The following is a 16,755-nucleotide window of genomic DNA, read 5'->3' as shown; positions in this document are numbered from 1 at the left end:
CCCCATATAGCCAGAACAGCAAAGCTTAATTAGAGAGAGGTGTGTGAACTATTGTGGCAAGAATTAACATATCAGTTTTTATTATGTTATCTTTTGTGTTCACCTTTAATATTAACAAATGACATTTGTCCGTATGTGGCACCATTTCCACGACAATTTATTTTTGTAGCTTCGGCAATACAAAAATTGCATTAATACAATGATCTGATAGGACCTCTTCATTGTGTGGCAGGAAGTAAAGGCACGTCATCTGGAGCGAGCGACAATAGTTGAATCACAGATCCAGGTAAACTATTAAAAAATATGTGCAATTGAGAATCAAAATACCGGTCCCATCAATTGTCCACAGTGACAATGATTTATGGTTATTTCCCAGTAACTCGTTATGAATGCATGGGATGGCCTCCACTAAAGGACCCCTCGCTCTGCTTGGGCTCAGCGCGGCCGGGCCATCTAGCCTGGCGGGGGAAGCCGAAATAAACTTAACAGCTGCGAGACGTTTGTGCTTTTAAATGATTGATTAGTTGTGAAGCCATTGCAGGTTAATCCATATGTCAAGTATATAAAATTTAACGTCCACACTCGGTGAATTCATATATTGAACCGATAAACAATTGGATGTATTTCTTAGCTAGTTCGCTAAATATGTTGTCGCTAGTCTGTCGTAGGTCTTAGCCAGCTAGCGATAGCTATTTGTTGACAATCGTAGCGAGACGGTCTGTGTGTCAAACTGCATTGTGTTCATGCTAGCTGGCTAGGTAATAGCAGCACCCCTCTCGAAATGTTTACTGTATGCAATGTTTTGCTAAGCTGGCTCACAGTCGATACAAATGCTCGGGTCAAATACAATCCTGTTCGACTTGGATCTGTGTTAATAACTTGCTTAGCTACTAACTAGCTAGCTACCTTTACTGAACTGCAACACAAGGACAGCCAGCTGGCTAGCAATTTCAATGAGAAATTAGAAACACAGGATGTTTTAAACTTAGAATCATATCACTCATTTTCTGTCCTCTTGGTGTATCTTCTCTTGCAGGATTTGGTCCCGGCATGGGGGACATGAAGACCCCAGATTTCGATGACCTATTGGCAGCATTTGACATTCCTGACATCGATGCTAAAGAGGCTATCCAGTCTGCTGATGAGGCTGACGGGCCAGGCGGTGCACCTCTGGGAAAGCCAGACGGTGGGGTTGGTGTAGGGCCATCTCTGAGACCAGCTAGCCCCACGGACCCACTGGCTGACACCCCTATTGTCAGCGTTATCGTAAAGAACTGTGTACGACCTCACATTGATGGCGGGGATGAGGACACAGACCAGAACACTATGGACAGCATTGCAGGGGTCGCTATGGGTCCACGGCTCGGTGTCTGTGCCCCAGACATAGCGGAATCTGAACCACTCAATCACAATGGGTTTGGGGCTACTGGTATAACTACGCCCCTAACCCAGGCTCAGGCCCAATCTAATGGGGAGCCGTGGTCAGTGTCTACCCCCAAAATGGAGGGTGGAGGAGGCGGTGCTGGATCAACTAAATCGGTCAAGCAGGTTGGCAATATATTCAACAGACTGAAGCCACTCATGGCGCAAGGGTCGGGAGACCCTGTAGGGAGGGCGAGGAAGATGCAGCTCCTACAGCAGCAGCACACACGGCAAGAGGCAGGCAAAGAAGCTTCGTTATCCTCCTCTTCATCTGTTGTGTCTGCGTCTCTTGTCTCAGGAGTGTCAGTAGGACTGTCCTCTCCTTTCTTCCCGCCTTCCAAGCCTCTGCTCCCGTCCCCGCCATCCGCCCTCTCCTTGCACTCATCTCAGCCGTTTAACGGGGTACCTAAAGCCGGCCCGACATTGTGTCCCAGAGACTCAGAGGGGGTTGATTCCAATCAGGACCTAGGGCCCCCGCTGCTGATCCAGGAACCCCCTGGCTCCCCCTCCCGCACCCCTCCCAAACTGACCCGTCGTTTTAGGTCCTCTGCTGGCAGCTCTGACTCCACCCATCCCATGGCCTCATCGGCAGCTCACCCCAAACCAGGGGACACTCCCTCGGGCTGTAGAGTAACCTCAACCGCCCAGTCAGGCTCCACCAAGAGTCTACCACAGGAAGACAAACACCCAGAGCATGTTATAGAAGAGCGAGACTCACCTGAAAGTCCTGAGCCAGAAATACCCATATCGGCTGCACCAGTAACCGCCAAGAGGTGCTCCAGCCCTGCAGTAGCCTCCACACCACCCCCCTCAGACCTTCAGGAGCCTGAGGAGGAGGAGATGGAGGTGGAAAATGGAATAGAGAAGGCTATGGATGGAAAGGCAGATTTTGGAGAGGAAGAGCGTGCAAGAACAGGAGAGGAGAAAATGGAAGTGAATGATGGCAAGTCTACACCTCCAACCACTGAAAGTTGCACCTCAACTCCAGGAGGGCCTGCTGCTCCTGCCCGGCCCCTCAAAGTGCGGATAAAGACCATAAAAACCTCCACTGGTGGAATCACCAGAACTGTTACCAGAGTCGCACCCAAAGCAGGTGCTGCTGGAGCCAAGGGTTTGGAGCCCAGCAAAGCTCCACCAGGGGTGCGGAAGACCCCAGTCAACAGGGCCTGGAAACCTGACACTCCCTCTGGTCGTATGGCACCCTCCCAGTCACAGAAAGAAAAGAGTCTCAACACACTGCCCGTGTCTACATTAGCAGCCAGTAGTGCTATGCTAGCCGCTGCAACCAAGGCTCAGAATAAGATGGCTGCCTCCTCGGACTCGGACAAGGCCAAGGTATCTGCCACTGCTGTTAGCATCACTAAATCTGCCGCCCTGCCTGCCACTCCCTCGGTTGCCTCCTCTCCGAAGTTCTCAGTAGCCACGGGTGGGATGAGTGTACGTCCTGTTGGTGCTAAAACGTCTAACGGGGGCAGCGCCAGCGTCCTAGCCGGTACTCACCAGCCAAACAAGCCTGCCTCCATTGTGAACAGCACGGGCGCCGTCATTTCCCGCAGCCAGTCTAGCCTGGTGGAGGCCTTCAACAAGATCCTTAACAGCAAGAACCTGCTGCCCAGTTATAAGCCTGACCTCTCGGCGGCTCCGCCCCCAGAGTGGGGGCTCCCTCTGCCTGCCATGGGCTACCGCTGTCTAGAATGTGGCGATGCCTTCGCCTTGGAGCGCAGCCTGGCTCGCCACTATGACAGGCGCTCGCTGCGCATTGAGGTGACCTGCAACCACTGTGCCAAGCGGCTGGCCTTTTTCAACAAGTGCAGCCTGCTGCTCCACGCCAGGGAGCATAAGGAACGAGGGCTGGTAATGCAGTGCTCTCACCTCGTCATGAGGCCCGTCACCATGGAGCAGATGATTGGCCAGCAGGACACCACACCCATCAGTAAGTTGGCACTTTCGGGAGAGTTTAGTGGAAATGGCTTCGTCGCATTAGACGCAGCAAAAAAGTTTAAGCAATTTAGGACGCATACAATGTGGCTATATAAACAAAGCTTTATTTCTGTCAGGATGTGGTCCATGTTATTATATGAAATACAAGAGAGATACCATCATGCAATTGACTTCCAACTTCTTTGTATTCTTGCTTCGCTTTCTTGCTTTGTTGACCAGGCATGTGTTCCCCTTCTTCAATCTCCTCTCCTCCTCCAGTCTCCTCCCCCTCCACCACGTCCGGCGCCCCCGCAGTGTCATCCAGTTCCAGCCCACTGAAGGACACACAGTCTCCCTCTACAGCCCAGCTGAGACCAGTCCGCCGTGCGCCCCAGATCCCCCAGGTGCTGATGCCCCTCCCCAGCAAGAAGGGAGAGGTGCTGCAGTACCACAACTTCAAGTGTCCCGAGTGCCAGGTCCAGTTCTCTGGCAAGGCAGAGCTGGTCGCCCACTTCCAGCAGATCAGAGCTACCCCCAACTCGGTGAGTCCTTTGATACAGAGCCTGAAGTATGGGTGTGCATTATTCACAGGCTAATGACAAACTACTTAGTTAGTTAGTCAAGCTTAGTCATACATAATGACTGAGTAAGGCAGTTTCACAGACACAGATTGTGGACTGCTTTACTTTATGTATTAGTCAATACTATTACGCAATATTAGTGTTTTACTATGAAAACAAGGCATTTGTAAGGCCTCAATTAACTTTAAAACATGTTCTCTCTCTTCCTTGGCCAGACCTGTGGGTGTGCATTGATGACTGGCTTATTACACAGTACTAGCATTAGAAATAGTAGTGTATTCATAGTGTTATGCCTTAGTCAACTTTTAAACATTTTCTCCCTCTCTCTCCTCCCTACCCAAACCTGTATGCTGTACTCCCCTCCCATGATGCTGCTAATGTTTACTATGAAAACTAGTTTTGATTAATTCCTCAATGTGTGTGCTGTATGTCAATCGTTAAACCTCTCATTTTCCTGCCCAGACCTGTATGCTGTGCTCCCCTCCCATGATGCTGCCTAACTGGTGCAGTGTGTCGGCTCACCAGAGGATTCATAAGCACCGGGCACCCCACGTCTGTCCAGAGTGTGGGGGCATCGCCCGGCAGGCCAGCTTCCAAACCCACCTGGAGGAGGCCTGTCTGCACTTCGCCCGCCGTATTGGATACAGGTGAAGAGATAGTGTCTGAAACAAATGTAATAAGTCCGCACACAAAAGGATGTCGCAGAAGTATTTTCACTAGCTTATCACTAGCTTAAACAGATGTTTCGGCTGAGCAGCCTTATTCAGTGTGTCGGTCATCTGCACTGATAGACAATTGTGCTACAAATACATGCACGTGTACATACCACAAACTACTGCTTAGATTCAGCGTTATGTATTATGACACTCCATTGTCAGGTGGATGTATGAGGGATACATACAGTAATCAAATGCAAATACACTCCCTCTAACTCAAAGATATGTGAAAAGATGTGGTTTTAGATTATTTCCTTAGTTGCATCACAATCAAGCCACCCAATATTAGCATCAGTGATTAAACCTATGTGCTTAACATTTTGTTGTTGTTCATATCTGTTCCCCAGGTGCTCCAGTTGCCAGGTGGTCTTCGGGGGTCTGAACTCCATCAAGTCCCACATCCAGACGGCCCACTGCGAGGTGTTCCACAAGTGCCCCAGCTGCCCTATGGCCTTTAAGTCTGCCCCTAGTGCACAGGGACACATCAGCACCCAGCACCCCACCCTCACCGGGGGACAGGCCAAGTAAATACCAAACACTCACTGAACCATGTTATGTCTCTAGGTTTAGAGCAGTGTTTTGCAATCCTGGTCCAGAGGACCCAGAAGTGTGTCCGTTTTTGTCCTAGTGCTCTAGCACTAACACACTTAATTCAACTGTTGTCATGTGTGTTAGAACAAAAATGTACACCTCTTTGGGTCCCCAGAATTGGGAAACACTGGTTTTTAGTAGATTGTAAAGCATGTCTGTTTTTGTCACAATTTGAGCCCTGAAAAAAGAAAAAAAGTTTAATTCACTCCTAAATACCCTCTTTCTCTGTATTTGCAGATTGATCTACAAGTGTGTGATGTGTGATACAGTTTTTACCCAGAAACCCTTACTGTACATGCATTTCGACACCCACCTGGCCAAGCAGAAAGTGCATGTGTTCAAGTGTCCTGACTGCACCAAACTCTATGCACAGAAAGGTTCCATGATGGAACACATAAAGGTTTGTTTAGTGAAATTCCAACTCAAAGGTAAACATACAATTGTAGTAAAGGAAAGTGACATGTTAGTTGATCAATCCCCTGGTTGGTAATAGTAATTTATAGGAGCTAATTTGTCAATATTGTCTTTCCTTTTCTCTTATCTGATTGGTTATCCCTTTCTTACTTCCTCTTATCCAGACTGCTCACAGAAGGCAGTCAGTCAAACAGGAGGGCCAATCCAATGCCTCTGCCCCTGCCCCCACCAACGCCCCAGCCCCCTCCCTCCCAAAATCCAAGCCCTCTGCAAAAAAGGACAACTCAGATGGGGAGGACTGGGGCCGAGACCAAGAGGAGGAGGAGGAAGGAGAGGAAGAGGGGGGTGAGGACTATGAGGAACCTGAGAATCAGTCTAGTTCTATGGAGGTAGGCAGCCATCGTGGGACCATCTCAGAATGGAGCTGCCAGCAATGTCAGAAGACCTTCACACAGAGTGACGACTACATCTCTCACATGAAGACAGAGCACGGAAAGGTAATTATCTGTATAACCTATGACCCACTTCACATAAAAAAAATAAAGATGTGAATCGATTATTTTTAACAAATCGAATGATTTGCTTTGCCATTGTAGTATTTGGGATTCGGTTAGATCGCGGTGAATTGAATCAAATAATAATTTGTGAATTGCAAAACATAATCTCAACGGAAGGCTACAAATTTTTATGTTGCTGTGAAACTTGTTTTGGGCATTGCAACACAATAGATGCCAGTCAACTTGCAGAGAAACCTTCTAAGGAAAAATACATCTGACTAACCTAGAATGTACAGTGCATTCGGAAAGTATTGAGACCAAATGACATTTTGCACATTTTGTTACCTTAGACTTATTCTAAAATGGATTAAATATGTATTTTCTCATCACACTACCCCAGAATGACAAAGCCAAAACAGATTTGGAAATTTTTGCATCTATTAAATATTTAAAAAAAACATGCCTTATTTACATAAGTATTTAGACCCGTTGCTATGAGATTCAAAATTAGGCTCTGGTGGATCCTGTTTACATTGAAATATGGCAGAACCATGCCTCTGGAAAAATGTACTAATTTGGCTGGGACATGCTTGCTGTAGCTAGATTTCCATACAATTTGCGTCCGATTTTCATGTGAATTTTCGAAAATCTGCATAAATGCAAATTATCCCACGAGATATGTTGCCATCAAACTGACTTATTGCGGATAAAACTCTGTGCGTGCTGATGGAAATAGGATATGCCGGTTATAAATGCAGACAAAAATATATATAATTCGACATGTAACGGTAAAATTAATTCTGTGAGAAATTGATATAATAACCATCATAACGAAGTAAACTTGGAGTTGCGCGATATGTTGTGTGGTCCTCCCACAACGACTAAGGAAACCATGCAGTGTATTAGGCTACAGATTTTTAAAAATGATGAACTTCACAGGGTGGTGAAAGTGCACATGATGAGCTTAATGCCTCTGTTCCAATAAATATCCCGGGTCTTATTTTTGTGATGCAATGATCGATGCTTTTTGACAAATAAAAATACTGTTCTTATCCATAATAATCTCTTAATGTAGGTAGCTTACATCATCGGCAAGCTGTTGGCTAGAGCACATGTGCCAAGACCAGACTAGGCACATTTTCTATATAACGCAACAGTTTTTGTGACAAACCCATCAGTAGAGTTCAATGCAATGGAAACCCATTTTACTTTTATTTTTCCATTCGGTACATGGGAATTTAACCAACTTTTTTATGTGCACGACGTGGTGTTGTACCAAGGTTGTTTAGTATTTGTATGACCTTAGTGTAATGTGTGTGGGGGTGTGTGCACAGAGGACTCACCCTCTTTTCTCCTCGAAACTTCCCCTGTAGACTATGAAGAAGTTCCCGTGTTGTGTGTGTGAGAGCTCCTTCTCCACCTCTTCCAGCCTGCGGCGCCATGTACGCGTCATCCACGAGGGCAACAAGCGAGTGTTCCACTGCCAGTGAGTGAACCCCATACTCATCTAAACATCCACAAAAGCACCATATTTTGTCCCCTGTAGCTCAATTGGTAGAGCACGGATAGTGGGCTTTGATTCCCAGGGCCACTCGTACATAAAAACAAAGGCTGTATGCATGACAAACTCACTTTGGGGGAAAAAGCGTCTGCTAAGTAGGATATATATTATACTTGAAAATGTCTGTAGAGTAAGACAATTAGCAGGGATATTTAGAATGTTAAGTTCAGTCGAATATCAGCCCAACTCGGGAAAGTGTGCAGCATCCTCAGAGCCTATGTGTATACTTGTGTGTTTGCAGATATTGCACGGAAGGCAAGCGGACCTTCAGCAGTCGGCTCATACTGGAGAAGCATATCCAGGTCCATCATCACAGGGTCAGATCCACTGACGGACAGGTCAGTTAGAATCCATTCTTCTTTCCATCACTTGGTGGGGGTACATTTCAGTAATTTTACCCATGGTGTGGTGACATGGATCTGAGTATGTTAAACCAAAAATCAATACTGCTTTTTGATGTTGTCTCTTTTTTACCATCACCCCTCTGTCCCCATGCATGGATCTCCACAGACCAGGAAGCGTTCAGTCCCGGGTAAGGGCCCAGGCAGCTCATCTGAACTTGACGGGGAGGGGGCCACCATGGGATGAGGAAGGGGGCGGCACGGACAGCAGAGAGGCCACAGAGGGGGGCGAGGAGGGCAGCATTCCTGTGAAGAAAACGCGAGCGTCGGCAATTCCCGAGCCCGAGGAGGACGACATTATGTTCCGCTGCGTGCCGTGCGGCTTCGCCACGGAGGACGGTGCCGAATTCCAGCGCCACATCCCGCAGCATCGCGCTGATGCCGCCTCCTTCCAGTGCCTGCAGTGTGGCGTGTGCTTCGCCTCGGCTGGCTCCCTGGGACGCCACCGTTTCATCACCCACCGTGTGAGAGATCCACAGGGGGAGTCACACCACAGGCCACCCCGCACGCCCTCCTCCCCGGACGGCTTACCCTCGTCCCCACAGGACGGAGAGGACGGTAAGGGGAAAATGAGCTGCAGGGTGTGCAGCCGGCGCTTCGACAGGGCCTCCGACCTTAACACCCACTTGAGGACCCATGGCATGGCCTTCATTACCGCCCACAAGACGGACAAGCCCCAGTAGGGTGAAGTTGCCCCTCGATGCTGATCCTGGTTCAGTTTTGCATTTCCCTCACTAATGGTTAGTATTGGGGGAGAAGAAGCAGATCCTAGATCTGTAACTCGGGGAAACTTCACTCCAGAGCCGGACAAGCCCCAGTATGGAAAGGAGGGGTGAGGCCTCGGAGTAACCAACAGGCCTGGGAGATGAGTGGTTTTGACTTGGAATAATTTTAGGGGAACTGAATGTGGATAGATGAGAGCTGACCCAGATGTACTTCTGTGCCGTTTTGAGCCACTTGATCTCCTTTGTCACACTTGCATGCTGAGCAGTGGACTGGACACGCATGAGGATGGGAGTTCTGAGGGTCAAGACCACCTGATGATCATAGCATCGATATCAGCCATAAGTGTCCAACTTTTCCATGATTGTGTACGTTTTTCTGCCATTAATATGGTTTGTCTATCTTAATGTGAACCATGCTATCATTTCTACATGCATTTCCTTCCTTTTCCGAGCTATGTGTCTCAAAAGGTATTCTGTCTCGCGTTGCATCCACACCGACCCACTGTACAAAGAAAGCACTCTTGTTGGTCATAGATCAGTTTCTATGGGTCCACCTCTTTAGTGAGGGTTCGATAACTGTTCTCAAATCAGTATCTGAAGCAAATAATAGTATTGAGAGTAACACTGATTTTAAGTACTAATGACATTGTTCTATTTATTTATATGAAACACATTGTTGTCGTTGTTTGTGAGACATTGCAGCCAATCTTATGGTAAAGGGAACTTGAAATGTATGACACAGACAGGTGAGATTTATTTCTCTGTTTTGATACGCTGAACAAAAATATGAACGCAATATATAAAGTGTTGGTCCCATTTTTCATGAACTGAAATAAAATATCCCAGAAATGTTCCAGGCGCACAAAAAGCTTCTCTGAAATTTTGTGCACAAATGTGCTTTTAGTGAGCATTGCTCCTTTGCCAAGATATGCCACACCTGTTTGGTGGATTATCAAGAAGCTAATAAAACAGCATAATCATTATACAGGTGCAATTCAGTCACACACAATGCCAGATGTTTTGAGGGAGTGTGCAATTGGCAAGCTGACTCCAGGAATGTCCAGCAGAGTTGTTGCCAGAGAATTGAATGTAAATTTCTCTACCATAAGCTGCCTCCGTCGTTTTTGAGAATTTGGCAAGTACAACCTCACAACCACGCCAGCCCAGGACCTCAACACAAACTGTCAGAAACCATCTCAGGGAAGTCCATCTGCGCACTCGTCTTCTTCACCTGACTACAGTTTGGTGTCAGTTGGCAAATGCCCACCTCCGATGGCCACTGGCACGCTGGAGACGTTCTCTTCACGGATGAATCCCAGTTTAAACTATACGAGGCAGATGGTGTTGTGTGGATGAGCGATTTTCTGATGTCAACATGGGGAACAGAGTTATGGTATGGGCAGGCATAAGCTACGGACAATGAACACAACATTTAATCAATGGCAGTTTGCGCGCACAAAGATATTGTGTCGAGATCCTGAGGCCCACCGTCCCGCCATTCATCCGCCGCCATCACCTCATGTTTCAGCATGATAAAGAAACGCCCCATGTCGCAAGGATCTGTACACAATTCCTGGAAGCTCAATGTCCCAGTTCTTTCATGGCCTGCATACTCCAGCTGCCCATTGAGCATGTTTGGGATTGACATGTACGAAAACGTGCTCCAGTTGCCGCCAATATCCAGCAACATCACACAGCCATTGAAGAGTGGGACAATATTCCACAGGCAACAGCCTGTTCCCCTTCCAACAGGACAATGACCCTAAGCACACAGCCGAGACAACACAGGAGTTGCTTCGGGACAAGTATCAATGTCTAGGGTGGCCCTGTCAGAGTCCAGACTTGAACCCGATCGAACATCTCTGGAGAAACTTGAAAATGTGTGCAGCGAGGCTCCCCATCCAACCTGACAGCTCTTGAGATGATCTGCAGAGAAGAATGTGAGAAACTCCTCATACAGGTGTGCCAAGCTTGTAGCATCATACCCAAGAAGACGCGAGGCTCTAATCACTGCCAAAGGCGCTTCAACAAAGTACTAAGTAAAGAGTCTGAATACTTATGTAAATGTCATTATGGGGTATTGTGTGTGTGTAGATTTGAAGGGGAAGAAACTATTCAATTTTAGAATAAGGATGTAACGTAACAAATTCAAGGGGTCTGAATACTTTCCGAATGCACTGTATATACAGTACCAGTCAAGTTTGGACACACCTACTCATTCATGGGTTTTTCTTTTACTATTTTCTACATTACAGAATAATAGTGAAGACAAACTATGAAATAACACATATGGAATAATGTAGTAAACCAAAAAGTGTTAAACAAATCACAATATATTTGATTCTTCAAAGTAGCCACCCTTCGCCTTGTTGACAGCTTCGCACCCTGTTGGTATTCTCTCAACCAGCTTCACCTGAAATGCTTTTCCAACATAGGCTGAGCACTTGTTGGCTGCTTTTTCTTCACTCTGCGGTTCAACTCATCCCAAACCTTCTTAATTGGGTTGAGGTCAGATGATTGTGGAAGCCAATTCAACTGATACAGCACTCCTGTCACTCTCCTTCTTGGTCAAATAGCCCTTACACAGCCTGGGAGAGTTGTGTTAGGTCATTGTCCTGTTGAAAAACAAATTATAGTCCCATGAAGAGCAAACCAGATTGGATGGCGTTTCGCTGCAAAATGCTGTGGTAACAAGCATGGCTAAGTGTGCCTTGAATTCTAAATAAATCACTAACAGTGTCACCAGCAAAGCACCCCCACACCATCACAACTCCTCCTCCAAGCTTCAAGGTGAGAACAACACAAATGCGGAGAACATCCATTCACCTACTCTGCGTCCCAAAGACACTGTGTTGGATCCAAAAATCTTACATTTGGACTCAACCGACCAAAGGACAGATTTCAACCGGTTTAATGTCCATTTCTCGTATTTCTTGACCCAAGCAAGTCTCTTCTTCTTATTGGTGTGGTTTCTTTGCAGTAAATCGACCATGAAGGTCTGGTTCACCGAGTCTCCCCTGAACAGTTGATGTTGAGATGTGTCTGTTACTCTAATGAACTTATCTTCAAATCAAATTTGATCTGTAACATACATGTCTAGCAGATGTTATTGCGGGTGTAGTGAAATCCTTCTTTCTAGCTCCAACAGTGTAGTAATACCTAACTGAAGCATTTATTTGGGCTGCAATTTCTGAGGCTGGTAACTCTAATGAACTTATCCTCTGCAGCAGGGGTAACTCTGGGTCTTCCTTTCCTGTGCCCGTACTCATGAGCCAGTTTCATCATAGCGCTTAATGGTTTTTGCAACTGCACTTGAAGAAACTTTCAAATAAATGTTCCACGTTAAGGTAATGATGGACTGTCATTTCTCTTTTGTTTATTTGAGCTGTTCTTGCCAATATGGACTTATCCCTATTTGGTAAAAGACCATCTTCTGTATACCACCCCTACCTTGTCAGAAATGCATTGAGGAAAGAAATTCCACAAATTAACTTTTAACACCTCCAGGTGACTATCTCTTGAAGCTGGTTGAGAGAATTCCAAGAGTGTGCTTAGGGTCATTATCTTGTTGGAAGGTGAACCTTCGTCCCAGTCTGAGGTCCTGAGTGCTCTGAAGCAAGCAGGTTTTCATCAAGGATCTCTGTACTTTGCTCTGTTCATCTTTCACTTGATCCTGACTCGTCTCCCAGTCCCTGCCGCTAAAAACCGCCACCACCGTGCTTCGCCGTAGGGATGGTGGCAGGTTTCCTTCAGATGTGACGCTTGGCATTCAGACCGCAGAGTTCAATCTTGGTTTCATAACACCACAGCATTTTGTTTCTCATGGTCAGTCCTTTAGGTTCCTTTTGGCAAACTCCAAGCAGGCTGTCATGTGCCTTTTACTGAGGAGTGGCTTCCATCTGGCTACTACCATAAAGCCCTGATTGGTGGGGTGCTGCAGAGATGGTTGTCCTTCTGGAAGGTTCTCCCATTTCCACAGAGGAACTGGAGCTCTGTCAGTGACCACCGGGTTCTTGGTCACCTCCCTGACCAAGGCTCTACGGAAATTCCATTCGGCCTAATGGCTTGGTTTTTGCTCTGACATGCACTGTCAACTGTGGGACCTTTATATAGACGTGTGTTCCTTTCCAAATCACGTCCAATCAATTTAATTGACCACAGATGGACTCCAAGTTGTAGACACATTCAAGGATGATCATTGGAAACAGGATGCACCTGAGCTCAATTTCAAGTCTCACAGCAAAGGGTCTGAATACTTATGTAATAACTAAGGTATGTTTATTTTTTAAATATTAGCAAAAATGTGTGTAGATTGAGGAAAAGTTTTTATTTAATCCATTTTAGAATAAGGCTGTAACATATAATGTGGAGAAAGGGAAGGGGTCTGAATACTTTCCGAAGGTACTATAGATAAATAATGATTCCGCTTTTATTTTCCATCTGTATTGTGGTCTGTGTGCTGAATTGCCATACATTTTATGTGCCGTTTCAAAATAAATGTGTGCGGGAGAACTTTGCTTTATCAAGCCTTTTACTTCTGTCCAGTCATTGAAGAAGCTTTATATAACTGTTTAGGGATAGTATTGTATTTTTAATTTAGGCACATTTACAACTACAGTATTTCATACAGATAGATAATCATTCCTCTGTTTATAATTGTGACACATACACTAGTGTCTTGCAAAGAGTGAATCTTATAGCCCTTTAGGATATAACAGTTTAAAGTCCCACTATTAGATTCTCCCATTTCACATGATGGTTCCATCAAGTCCATCCTTAGGGTCTTTTTTTTCTGGATGTAGCTCCACTGCCTGCCTGCTCTCAGTGGCCTGTCCTTGGGCTGAGGACTCCGAGATGAGCCCCTTCTCTGGATGGTGGACCTCAATGAGGAGCTCGTAGATCAGTGTGCCTACCAGAGCGCCGGCACAAGTGGCCACTAAAGGCACCCACCACCAACCACGTCCCGCCCTGAGAGGGAAAGAAAGAAACAGTAACATCTCTTACCTGCTATCTGTATCAGTGTATACACAATGTCAAAGTACAATACTTTGCGATCAGCTTAAGATCCTCGTGAATTTCAAGATCCCCCTAAAAATGCCTAACATATTAAAGAACTTGTTTGGTTTACTTAAACAAGGGCATGAAGAGTGTCAAAATATGTAGCAGAACTGACTTACTTAAACACCTCATCCCCCCAGCCAGCAATGTATGTGAACAGTCTAGGCCCAATGTCTCTGGCTGGGTTCAGGGCGTAGCCGCTGTTGGAGCCCATGGAGACTCCGATCACCAACACCACAGCCCCCACCAGCACCGGCTGCAGACCTGCAGGCGCCGGGCTGTTCCTGCTGTCCCCCAGAGCCAGGATACACACCATGAGAGCAGCCGTGCCAACCACCTGGAGGTGGTGAGCCGGTTAACCACTACAGAGCAGTGACACCATGATGGCTGAGGCGCCATTCAACCTCTCCCAAATGATTGATAACAAATCAGCTCTTAGTAAAATACCTGATTGAGTCTTCCAGGTACAAATACATTTCCAATGTGTTTATGTTAGTTATCCTATATTCATGTAAACCAAGAAGGGGGTTCCGACCTGGTCCATGATGCCCCCCCACAGGCTCAGGTAGTCAGCAGGGTATGTGGAGAAGATGCCTGCTGTGGCTTTGGGACCACTCACGGTCAGGTGACCACCGCTGTAGAACTGTATAGCATCTGTGAATGGAAACACGCACAATCATGCTCCAGCCATAAGTTTTGATTTTCTAGTAATCAAGGTTGATATTCTACATTTTCCCCTTACCACAGTACTACAGGGCTACAGTGGCAGCAGCCATAACTTTAGATTTTCTAGTATTCAAGGTTGATATTCTACATTTTCCCCTTACCATAGTACTGCAAGGCTACGGTGGCAGCAGCCATAAAGGCCCCCAGAATCTGGAACAAGATGTAGAAAGGCAGGCGTGTCCAAGGATGCCTGCCCAGAAAGCAGAGGCTGAGAGACACTGCAGGGTTCAGGTGAGCACCTTTGAGAGAACAAAACAATCATTATTTGATAATGTATCAACTATTTTATCAAGACTTTGCCTCTTTCTTTCCTCTCCCTCATCCACATGTATAGATTTACACTCATAGACTTTACCTGACACCCCACGGGAAACATAGACTCCAAAGGTTGTTCCCAGAGCGAAACCCAGATTGATTGACAGGTAGTGACCGTTACTGTTTTCAGATGTCGTTACCTGGGCAACGGAGCCACATCCAAACAGCTGCAGTCACAACAAAACAAGGTCTGTGTCAGAGGAGTTACATCCCTAATGTATCCCCATTTTTTTTAAACTACTGCTTGAATTGAGATGTCAAATAATCTCAGAATTTACTGTCATGGGTAATAAATCAGGTAACCAGGAAGGCCTATATCAAATTTCAATTGAAAGTGGTTCCCCATTGTCGTTTACTCAAATAGTGGGGTAACCTCAGAGTACCATTCCAGATTAGGCACGTTTGGCTGATAAGCCAGTCTTTACAGCCAACTGTTCTGAGGAAGTTGACCCTGGCAAGAGCAACAAGGCATTAATCTCAAGGCTTGGGGCATGTTCAATAGGGCAGAACGTTTATAATATTGCAAACCGAAATGTACAAACATTCTCTTTTCCAAATTACTCAAACTCTACTGATTTAGAAATTCCCTCCCACACCTCTCCTTCCACTCGTGCTCTCTTTCGCTCTCTCTCAGAGGTCAAAGTCCTTGGTTAGCCATTGTAACGATCCACCAATAGCACAAATGGGGTTTTGCAAGCACTTACAATTCAAAACAAGATCAGAGCGAGATAGCGTGTGGAAGGATTGGCGATTCAAATTAGAATTATAGAAACATTAAATGCCAAAGTTATCCTTAGTTGGATTGCACCTGCGCTGTCCCTTCCACCATTCACTGTACTTTGACAGACCGACCAATGGACAGATGTCTTAAGGAATAAGGCTCAACCTGAAGGATACACACCAACACACATGTACAATCCTTGAAATACTACAATCATCTCCCTCTGCCTAACCTCAACCCTTACAACTGAGGTACTAGAAGGACAAGTCTCTCCAACCATTCCTACAGAGCAGCATGTACTATTCTGCCCAGTATCAGAAAGGCACTCACAATCATGATGTAGACCCCCAGGCACTCAGCCAAACACTCTCTGGCAAGGCTACTCCTGATTCGAAATTTATTTAGCAGTCGGTCCATCCCTGTAGCGTGTTTTGGACACCAAAAAGGAAGCTGATATAATGTCCTCATAAGTAGTACTACGTAACTTGGACAGTGAACTTTTCCTCTCCGGCTGACTATTAACATGTTCACACAGACTGAGAAGGCTTGCACTCATACCCGCAATCCTCTACGTCACTTGTTTTATGGCATGACTGAGGCTTGTGTTATCAATCTGAGAGGGGTTATGAATCTGTGGGTCGTTCCACAAATAGAGTAGTTTCTGTGTTCTTTTTAAGTAGGAATTGTGCACCAATATTATATTTGTTTGTTATATTAAATGAAGAGCCCTTTAAAACAACCCCAATATTTGTTTTAAATTTGGGGGGGGGTCCGCTTTAATATTGGAACTAGATTGTGTTTTATATCAATTTAATTGTCTGCATCATTTCCAATCCCCCATATTTATTGTATAACTATATATTATTTGAAATATATATATTTTTCCTTAACCCTACCACTTTCCCCTAACATTCTATTGGTTGCAAGAATTATGTATCATAATTTAAGTAGAAAGATGCTACGTTTTGAATCCAGCGTTGTTTTGTGTATCAGTTCTTAAACCATGTACCTTGGAATTGGTGCATCGAAAATATTTTGCGATCTGTATGGCACAGCTGTAAATTTGTTGATCGAGCTCCAACAGTGCACTAATATCTAACAATTACC

At 45.8% G+C, this 16,755-nt stretch overlaps 2 protein-coding genes across 2 annotated transcripts; one reads left to right on the top strand and one right to left on the bottom strand.

Moving 5' to 3' along the window:
• Positions 1 to 171: 171 nt before the first annotated feature.
• Positions 172 to 13,343, top strand: LOC135550128 (zinc finger protein 687b-like). The gene is given in 11 exon segments (XM_064980640.1): positions 172 to 286; positions 1,037 to 3,355; positions 3,583 to 3,884; positions 4,386 to 4,570; positions 4,987 to 5,163; positions 5,468 to 5,630; positions 5,809 to 6,141; positions 7,515 to 7,627; positions 7,944 to 8,040; positions 8,213 to 8,287; positions 8,289 to 13,343. Coding segments are annotated over 10 exon segments (4,248 nt in total). The 5' UTR covers positions 172 to 286; positions 1,037 to 1,050; the 3' UTR covers positions 8,787 to 13,343.
• aqp10b (aquaporin 10b) lies at positions 13,193 to 16,201 on the bottom strand. The gene is made up of 6 exons (XM_064980641.1): positions 15,979 to 16,201; positions 14,968 to 15,094; positions 14,714 to 14,851; positions 14,422 to 14,540; positions 14,006 to 14,223; positions 13,193 to 13,796 (listed from the first exon to the last, which is right to left on the bottom strand). The coding sequence occupies exons 1-6, from the start codon at positions 16,171 to 16,173 to the stop codon at positions 13,577 to 13,579; spliced, it is 1,017 nt and encodes a 338-aa protein (XP_064836713.1). The 5' UTR covers positions 16,174 to 16,201; the 3' UTR covers positions 13,193 to 13,576.
• Positions 16,202 to 16,755: the final 554 nt, after the last annotated feature.

This window comes from Oncorhynchus masou, chromosome 12 (assembly GCF_036934945.1).
Source record: "Oncorhynchus masou masou isolate Uvic2021 chromosome 12, UVic_Omas_1.1, whole genome shotgun sequence".
In the NCBI taxonomy this organism is placed as follows: domain Eukaryota; kingdom Metazoa; phylum Chordata; class Actinopteri; order Salmoniformes; family Salmonidae; genus Oncorhynchus; species Oncorhynchus masou.
This window is presented reverse-complemented; position numbering and strand designations above follow the sequence as displayed.

Bases quoted from the DNA above. Each gene is read 5' to 3' on its own strand.
- aqp10b (XM_064980641.1), bottom strand. From the start codon at position 16,173: ATGTTAATAGTCAGCCGGAGAGGAAAAGTTCACTGTCCAAGTTACGTA. The intron at 14,852-14,967 runs GTAAAGTCTATG...GTTCTCTCAAAG, and splicing joins TGTTTCCCGTGGGGTGTCAG to GTGCTCACCTGAACCCTGCA. The intron at 14,224-14,421 runs GTCGGAACCCCC...CACCACCTCCAG, and splicing joins GGGGGGGCATCATGGACCAG to GTGGTTGGCACGGCTGCTCT.